The sequence below is a fragment of the Octopus bimaculoides genome, chromosome 1 (assembly GCF_001194135.2).
Source record: "Octopus bimaculoides isolate UCB-OBI-ISO-001 chromosome 1, ASM119413v2, whole genome shotgun sequence".
In the NCBI taxonomy this organism is placed as follows: domain Eukaryota; kingdom Metazoa; phylum Mollusca; class Cephalopoda; order Octopoda; family Octopodidae; genus Octopus; species Octopus bimaculoides.
The window spans coordinates 173,274,426-173,284,474 of record NC_068981.1 but is presented as its reverse complement, the minus strand read 5'-3'; the positions used below and the strand labels follow the sequence as shown (position 1 = coordinate 173,284,474).

At 35.8% G+C, this 10,049-nt stretch overlaps 1 protein-coding gene across 1 annotated transcript in view; it reads right to left on the bottom strand.

Moving 5' to 3' along the window:
- Window positions 1–7,859, bottom strand: part of LOC106867669 (WD repeat-containing protein 88) — a 38,881-nt gene extending 31,022 nt beyond the window's left edge. The window contains exons 1-4 of the mRNA XM_052972022.1: window positions 7,743–7,859; window positions 4,359–4,558; window positions 2,553–2,651; window positions 1,567–1,675 (exon numbers count right to left, since the gene is read on the bottom strand). Coding sequence (XP_052827982.1) covers window positions 1,567–1,675; window positions 2,553–2,651; window positions 4,359–4,558; window positions 7,743–7,859 — 525 coding nt within the window. The remainder of the gene's footprint in view (window positions 1–1,566; window positions 1,676–2,552; window positions 2,652–4,358; window positions 4,559–7,742) is intronic.
- Between the last annotated feature and the right edge of the window lie 2,190 nt (window positions 7,860–10,049).

Below are 10,049 nucleotides of genomic sequence, written 5' to 3'. Positions count from 1 at the left end.
ATTAAAAGATGTAGTTTTTATCAAGTAAAAAAATAATATTACAATAATGGAATTAGGTGCTGTTTGAATATCTGTCTCTATTGCTGCTATTTCCATAACTATTACTGATGCCATTGTGGAGGCGCAATGGCCCAGCGGTAAGGGCAGCGGACTCGTGGTCATAGGATCGCGGTTTTCGATTCCCAGACCGGGCGTTGTGAGTGTTTATTGAGCGAAAACACCTGAAAGCTCCACAAGGCTCCGGCAGGGGATGGTGGCGAATCCTGCTGTACTATTTCACCACAACTTTCTCTCACTCTTACTTCCTCTTTCTGTTGTGCCTGTAGTTCAAAGGGTCAGCCTTGTCACAGTGTCACGCTGAATATCCCCGAGAACTATGTTAAGGGTACACATGTCTGTGGACTGCTTAGCCATTTGCACGTTAATTTCACGAGCAGGCTGTTCCATTGATCGGATTAACTGGAACCCTCGACGTCGTAAGCGACGGAATGCCAACACACACACAACACTAATGCCATTAAAACAAATGCTGGTGTCTATGTATGAAGTATACTTAGAAGAACAGAGAGAGAAAAAATGCTACTGTCAATGATGCTAATTTTCTTGCTAACCATGGAGTATATCTTTGTTTGCTTTTTGTTACTGTTGTTTCCTCAGTGAGTAGGGTCTTTTCGACTGATACTTAAGGCACATGGGGGAAAGGCAAAGATATAACAACTTCTCATTTTCATTCATCATCCAAAACTTATGTTTCTTGATCCTGTGTTTATGATTATACATTAGTTCTGATATTCTTACTATTCCAAATTCATATAATACAATGGTTAAGCGACTGTAACCAGTTTTGCAGATAACTCATGCTATTTGTTTTTCTGAAATATCATCAAATATCACCATAGGCATAATCATGGCTGCGTGGTAAGAAGCTTGCTTCCCAACAACATGGTTCAGGGTTCAGTCCCACTGCGTAACACCTTGGGCAAGTGTCTTCTACTATAGCCTCAGGCCAACCAAAACCTTGTATTTGGCAGATGGAAACTGAAAGAAAACTATTGTGTGTGTGTGTGTGTGTGTGTGTGTGTGTCTTTCTCTCTCTCTCTCTCTCTCTCTTTCTCTGAGTTTGTCAGCTGACCACCACTTGACAACCAGTGCAGGTGTGTTTATGTTCCTGTAACTTATCAGTTCAGCAAAAGAGACTGACAGAATAAGTACCAGTCTTAAAAAAAAAAATACGTACTAGGGTTGAAACATTCAATTAAAACCACTTCAAGGCAGTGTCCCAGCATGACTGCAGTCAAATGATTGAAACAAGTAAAAGACAAAAATAAATACAAAAAACAAACAAACAAGTCAATCTGCATGTGCAGTGACTCCAAATGCTGCATACATACACACAAACATGCAAAAATACCCTGTTGATGTTGGTGAAATTTCAATGAAGGAACATTGGATCCAGTTCTTTATTGGCAAAAAATCTGAAATAAAATTGAATAATGACATACATACATACATATACATCCATACATACATACATATATACATACATACATACCACACCATACATACCACACCATACATAATAGTGCATAAAGACAACAATAAGATACAAACTATCATTCGTTTTTGTTCCATATCCCAGTAGAGAACCCGTTTGTCATCGCCACAATTAACAAACCTAAAAACAAAGAAAATGCTGATATTTAATTAAAGTCAATTGAGATGCATTTTAGATAAACTTAATATAAATCGCATAAAACTGACATTTATAACATCTACATATAAACTTTAGTTAAGTGTACTTCACTATCAACTAACTCCTAGATTATTAGTTCAAGATCTCTAAGTTGTGTTTAAAATAAGTGTGCAACACAGTTTTAAGAATATGAATGATTTTTCACAGGAAATAATCTCAAAAACATATTAGGATTGGTCCACTTAATGTCATTAGGCAAATGACAAATAAATCCCCTTCATTAGTATGCTGGACAACCACATGCAGCATTTTCTAAAAGACCTGACTCTTATTTTGAAGTGCACTGAATTTAACATATTAGGTCATCCCATAAATAATGCGTTTTTTTCAATTGCATGAACTAAAAGTCGGAGGGGGATGGAATAAACTACCTGCATCAACTTGCTATAAATGCAGGTAGTAATTTTACCTTGTGCTTATTCTTAGTGCAAGTTTTGAAGAGTGCAGTTGAATTTTAACAGTTATTTTTACAAAGCTATAAACGAGCATATTCAGCATATTTTGCTTTATGTGTTCAATAAAGGCAACAACGCAACAGAAGGTAGGTGTTCTACCTTCACACTTACACCAATCTTTATCAACCATACTTCCAAGTGCATCAATTACTATTGGTATCACAGCTACTCTCTTCATTGACCACATTATTATTATTATTATTATTATTAAGGTGACAAGCTGGCAGATTTGTTGGTACATTGAGTAAAATGCTTAGCAGCATTTTGTCTATCTTAACTTTCTATCATATCATTTCAATGTCCTTTCAAGACTGTACTTCTCACACACTCTCCAATGAACATACTTAGCTACATTATCATGCATCTTTTTGTATTCCTTTTGAGCCAATTTGCTACACTCACTCACAATATGTAAAACTGTTTCATTTTTGATACCACATATCCTACAAGGGGGAAATTCAATACTCTTCTCTATTTGGAACTTGGTGTAATTAGTTCTCAAAGCTTGTTCTTGAGCACTGCAAATTAATGTCTCAGTGCATCCTTTCAGAACATTTTTCCTTAGCCACCTTTAGGTGTTGGTCATGTCTTTCAATTTCCAGTTGTTGAATCTTTGCTCTCTTTGTTTCTTAAATTCTTTTGGGCATGTCACACTTTCACTCGGTATCATATTGCTATTTTTAACAGCAACAACCAAAGGTTCAGACTGCTGTTTGACATACCATCCCAGACTGTTTTCCTCATTGATAACACAGATTTTACATCTTATGAGACCTCTTTGCCCCTTGTTTACAGTCTATTGACATTGCTTTTAGGGTGTAATTCCTTGGTCATTGTCATCACTTTCCTCCATTTCCTCAAGCTTGTTCTTTGTCCATCTAACAACACCTGTGCCATATTGCATTAAAGGGATAACCCATGTATCAATTGCACTGATCCTGTTCTTTACATTGAGTCTACTCTTCATAGTTAACCTGATCTCCAGCCACCATAACCATGCACTTACCAAGTGTGTAAACTTCTCCAACCACTTTAACCCAGCAAGACAACCTGTCCTAATGGTGTTCCTTTCATCACTCCAGAGTTACTGCAGTCCTTAATAAACTTTTCGATCTTTCTCTACAGTTTATGGAAGCACATGTCAGTGTATCACTTTCTGAAGTGGAGCAACACTCTAACCATACTAACCAGTAATTTATTGCCCTTTCAACATTACAAAAGTGTATGGAAACAGTCAATAAAGACTACCACCTTTATCATTATAAATCTTTCTCCTTTCTCAGTGACTGCAAATATGGTTTCCAAATTCTCTTTTGTCACATATCATTAGCCTTTCATTCTTGATGAAAGCAATATTATAACTCTTGATATCAGCCAAACCTTAACTATGTCCAACCTAAGAACCATCTGGCTGAGTTTCTTACTGATGCACTACTCCATTCAACTCTCATTTCTTCAACAGTAAATTTCCTGCTAGACTTCTTTATTGCATAATATATCAACTTTGATGTTTCCTAGGTTTCAGTTATGACTCCAACACTTTTCATTTGATCATTAATGACCTTAATGCTAGCATTTCTAAAAACACACATGTTCTTAAGCAAATTACACCTCCATTCACTTCTTAATTTTTCACATACAGTTATCCTCCAAACATAACCTAGACACACCACTCTATATGTTGATTCCATGAACAGGGTTAGGGACCTTAGAACAATCTTTAATAGAAGTATTGTCATTTTCTATAGTACCAATACACAAGTACTATACTATCAAAGAAATAGTATTTCCTTACATACTTCTTATGCATGAACAGCATACAACTAAAACTCTCTATGTCTCTACAAAAGATATGCCTTACAATAATTACAAGATAAAATTGCATTTAAAGAATAGGTTTCTCTCCAAGGCTAGAAAATACTTCAGTCCTTGAGAGAAAGATCTATCTTCATTGAGATTGCAGAATTCTACAAATATAATGTCTCAGTTGCACTTTGAAAGGCAAGAGCAAAGTTAGCATCTATGAAGGTTGGGACACTTGAGTAATTTCACTATAAGGCAATGCTCTATGGGGGAACTTCCACAATCAGAAGTTACAATATATTTCTGCAGTCTAATATCAATTATTCAGAAAATTGAATGTAACTTACTCGCAATTGTTAGAGTTAACATGGGCCTTTCGTATAGCTTTGGATTTTTCATAATGAAATGTTTCAATACATTTACTTGTTGTAGGGTTCCAAAGTTTGGTTGTTTTGTCATCTGAGCAACTGAGTATAAGTCTATCCTCATTCAAGAATTGGCAGTAATTCACAGATAATCGGTGTCCTTTAATAATTCTGGAGTTAATCTGAAGTAAAATAATTTTACAGTTTTAAAAGCTGATATTGCATACATTTTCTTTCAACAATCTGTATTCATTTTTTCCATGCTAGCAAGGTTTACCTGCTCCTTAATGTAGAAATATGTTCACAAAACACTTCTCAAACATTACAGTTGGATATCTTTCATAGCTACTATCAGTCAACCAGAAATTAGAGTAATAACTATTTTCCACACAAGCAAGATGAGTTAAATAGAATATGTCTTATCTAAAGGGAAATCTAACTATTCTACTTCACATAACCATTCTCAAGCTAAAAAAAAAAAAACGTATCAAATACAACATATGAAAGTAAAATATAAAAACTCACATGACATTATGTATTAGTAAAGAAATAGTCTGACTAGTGTCATCTTAAGGTATGGGTATGCTAGGAAATTGCCCAGAGGATCATGTGTCTAGAGGCCCAGTGTTAATTTATGTATGTTGTGCCATGCTGTCAATACTATACAATACTATAAGGGTAAACTACAAATACTATGCTGCTGGTAAAAATATTTGTTAATCATGCACATACATTCATACAGAGTTCAAAGTGAAAGACTTTTTTTAAAGTTTATGTTGATGTAAACGATCTCCCCAAATAACTATGTATTATTTAATAAACACAATATATGTTTTTATGTGCTGCTATTAGCTTCATGTGCTGAGAACATGCCAAACAATGTTTTTTAAAACATCTGGAGTCCTAGCACAATCATCTGACACTGCCCGCATGGCATAACGAACTAGAAATGGGATGAGAGAAAAAGCGAGAAGGAAGTATATATAAAAGGTGGAAGGTTGAAAAATCAGAAAATGGAAAAGAAATTAGAAAGAAGCAAAAGTTGGAATTAGAGTTATTTCTAAATTCAGTTTTTCTGGTTTTTCAACCTTCCATTTTTATATATACTTCCTTCTTGCTTTTCTCTCATTCCAGTTTTAGTTTATTATGCCATGTGGGCAGTATCTGATGATTGGGCTAGGACACCAGATGTGTTAAAAAACACTGTTTGGCATGTTCACAGCACATAAAAACATATATTACATTTATAAAATAAATATTTATCTCTCACCAGATCGAGTACTTTTTATGTTGATTTTACCATCATAGAACAATACACTATATATATATATGAGGGTGTACTGTAAAGTTCCTGACTTTGGATAAAAGAAAATACAGGAGGATCAGTTATGATTTTATTCAAAATATTGCCTTCTCAGATTCACACACTTATTACAGCAGTCCTTCAGTTTTTCTAAGCTCTGTAAAAAAACTTGGTAGGTAGTGCTTCTAGCCAGGCCTTTGGCAATACCCTTAAAGCCAAGAACTTTTCAGCACTCCCTTGTACATACATATATATAGTCTATTTTGTGAAGTGTGTTGCATTGAGTCGACAAACTTGTACTTAAAATCCTCCTGACTGCTCTTCAGAGACACAAACGTTATTCTGGATGATTTTTGCCACCTAAACACTTCGCTTGGTTCAAAATTATGCTGCTTTTCATTTTAATGTGCAAGTAGCTTGAGTGGAAACATTTCAAGCATACAAAAGAGATTAAATACATGTTTGCTGGTACATATTTTACACATTATGGAAACCACTTTCTGGACTTTGTCCTCCAAGAATTGGGCTCAATGCTTGCCATTGTAGCTGATGTACTGAACTTTGTTTCCCAATGTGCCATTCTTCTGAAAGAGTCACCAAAAAGAAAAGTTGTGCAATGGACAAGACTTTGTGGTGAGAAGGTCATGTTGCAAGCCGTGTATCCAACTCAGTGCATTAGAGCAACAGCACTAAAACAGATGGAAAGCAACTATAAGAAGATTAAGGATTTCTTGCTGGAGTGTCTGAATCATACATCACTATGAGAAACAACAAAGGCTACTGTCAAATGACTACTGAAACAATCTGGCAAAGCTTCCACTTTGTTCAGTATTAAGGTGGCTGGGTATGTATTTAGAATATGTGAATCTGTGGCAAGTAGCTTACAGCATCCAGGCACAACAGTTGGTGACTGCTTGAAGCTGGTCAAGAAGTTGAAGAACTCTCTTTTAAAAATGAGAAATAAGAAAGTTTTTGAAAACTATTTTCAGCGAAATGTCCTCTGCTGATTTTGTTAAAATGCTGAACACGTTTTGTTCCAAGAATACACCACTGCATTTCAGACATACAACTACTGAAGAAGGTGCTCTCCCTGTTATCAATGACTGGTACTGGCAATTTTTCAGCATCACTGATGTCGTTGAAAATTAATTGAATTGCTGCTTTTAGCAAGAGAGAATGCACATATGCTCTGAGCGAGAGTATTTGTAGTTATCGGCAGTCAGCTCTGGGACGTTTCAGCTTGAAAATGCATACCTGCCTTCTTTTTATTTGCCCTCACTGTCATCACAAATCAAACTCCTTACTGGTCTGTGGACAGAAAAAGAAATTTTGTCCAAATAATTGCATGACATTGTCGAAAAATGGAGAGCATTTGATGCTGTTATTCATTCTAGCAAGTGCTGGTGCTAACGCAGCTTATTCTGTCTTGTACATATGGAAAAGTGCTTCAAATCATTCCAAAAAATTTTCTATTCTCATTTTGGCAATGAAACTTTCCATGGGGATGTGCAAAGCATTTCATTGCACAAGTTTTTATGCACATGCATTATGGCACAGTGTGTTAGACTATTTACATTTAGTTTGTCATGTTTATATACATGTCAAAATAGTGTTGAAAAATTATTTTTCTAAAACTTTTTTGATAGAATATTCAATGTGTAAATAAACAATTGTTTTTCATTTTCAGATCCTGTTTTCTTTACCCATCGTTATAGCTACTAATAAAAGAAAAGTAGATGCGGACCGTCGTCTTTTCAATGCAAAATGGGGAGAAAAGTACTTCTTTGTGGAAACAAACAACTGAAAAGCTAGTTGCATGATATATAAAGGAAATGTTGCTGTTTTGAAAGAGTACAATCTTTGGCGTCACTATGAAACAAAACGTCTGTCAACATACTTGAAGTTTTCTGGAAAGTTGTGTTCTGAAAAATTTGAGTTAATGAAACGTAGTTCAGAAACTCAAAGGAATCTCTTCATGAGAATGTTTGCTGAAAATGAATGTCACTTGTACAAGTTACAAAATAGTGCATAAGATGGCAGAAGGAGGAAAACTGTTTACTGACAGCAACTTCATCAAAGAGTGTATGATAGAAGCAGCAAATGACTTGTATCCTGAGAAAGCCGCTTTGTTTGAAAGCAAGTTCAGTTGTGCAGAGAACAGAAGAACTTGGAGAGAACATAGTGCTACAGATATGTGAGAAAACTAGGAAATTCTTGTGGTATTCTCTGATGCTGGACGAGTCTACTGATCTCTCGAGTGCATCATAATTTTTTGTGCTCATTCAAGGTGTTAATTTCGACTTTCAGCTCACAGAAGAGTTGGCATCCATTTGCAGCATGCATAAAACAACAACTGGGGAAGACATTTTCATGGAAGTGCAGAAAACTTTGCAAGGCTATAACCTTCAGTGTAATCAGCTTCGAAATGTTACAGTTGATGGAGGAAAAAAACATGGCTGGAGTGAGGTGGAGCAGTTCAGGACTAAGTTGTAAGATCTTCAACTCTCGGGTGCTCTGTTTATATACTGCATTATACATCAGCAAACACTCTGTGGAAAAGACTTAAACATTTCTTGCATACTGAAACCAATTGTTTCTGTGGTTAACTCCATTCAGGGTCATGCACTTAATCACCGCCAGTTCCAGGCTTTTCTTGAAGAAATTGTTTCTCAGTTCTGTGACTTGCTTTATCACACAGCAGTGAGGTGGCTCAGCTGCGGTAAAGTCCTGTTTCATTTTTATAAGCCCCAAAGAGAAATAGATCCTACCTGTCAAAGTTGTCATTTATGATTGACATCACATTCCACACGAATGAATTGAACTTGAAACTTCAGGGAAAGGATAACCTCATCTGTAATCTGTACAGAATCATCAAAGGATTTCAGAGAAAGCTTTCATTGTTTGAAGCACAACTGGAATGAGGAAATTGCTTTCATTTTCAGTGTTACGTCTGTGAGCAAACATTTTCAAAAATTAAGTATGTGAAGTCAGTACATCGAACAAGGTTGACTGACGAACATCTGAAAACAATTCTCTTGGTTGGATGAAGCAATTCCAAAGCAAATATTGATGATATTTTAAAATCTAAACACCAGTTTCACAAATCTCACTAACCTTTATTGCTGCTTAGCTTCTCAGATTAGGATATGTGCATACTGGGTGTGATATAATTATCTTATTGCTAACGTCCCCTCCTTTGATAACTTTTTGGTAAATAAATATGTTGGAAGTCTTTATTTTTTGTATTCACTATATTGTATTGAGAAAAATGTTAATGTTGACTGTGCTTGTCATTCTCTCAGTTATCTGGCCGGCAGTGAAAAAAGTTTGGTGATCCTTGATTTACAGTCTGAAAGGTATTTGTAGAAGAATAAACAAAAAAAAACAAAACATTTTTCTGTAATTTATGAAGAAGCAAAGCCAACTTGTGTGTGGGAATTTTTCGAAACTTCCGTCCCAACCATCGATATAATCTCTGAAGCATATTTATAGAAAATTTTTATTTACAAATATCCTTAATTTTTAAACTTTTGAGGAGAAAAGAAGGGAGGCACGTCTGTGTAGGTATACTCTTTTACTTGTTTCAGTCATTTGACTGTGGCCACACTGGAGTACCGCCTTTAGTCGAGTAAATCAACCCCAGGACTTATTCTTTGTAAGTCTAGTACTTATTCTATTGGTCTCTTTTGCTGAACCGCTAAGTTACGGGGACGTAAACACACCATCATCGGTTGTCAAGCGATGTTGAGGGGACAAACACAGACACACAAACATACACATATATACGACGGGCTTCTTTCAGTTTCTATCTACCAAATTCAGTCACAAGGCTTTGGTTGGCCCAAGGCTATAGTAGAAGACACTTGCCCAAGGTGCTACGCAGTGGGAATGAACCCAGAACCATGTGGTTGGTAAGCAAGCGACTTACCACACAGCCACTCCTGAGGTATGTCAAATTTTTTTTTCAAGGTACAAACTAGTACTGGTTTTCTTTGAGATGACTTTGAACATCTAAAAATGCATCTCGCATGTGTATAGAATTATAACTGAAGACATTACAGCTGTATCTAGTTAATGGTAATTGGATCTTTATGATTTGACGGGCAACACTTGTTTTCTTAACGAAACACTTTCAAACTTGGGACACTAGTAGAATGTGTCATATAAAACAACTTCTTCTCTTAACCTTCTTAACAAAAAACTGTACATCGCAAGTTATTTCATGTTAAAGTTGTCGTATTTCTGTAACTTCAACCAATCACTGACGTCTATTCAGCTGAATACAGTTAGTGCTGTTCGGTGTCAAGTGTGTTATTTCCTGTTTAATTATATTATTATTCCCTAGTAAGGGTTTAGGGTTTTAGGGTTAG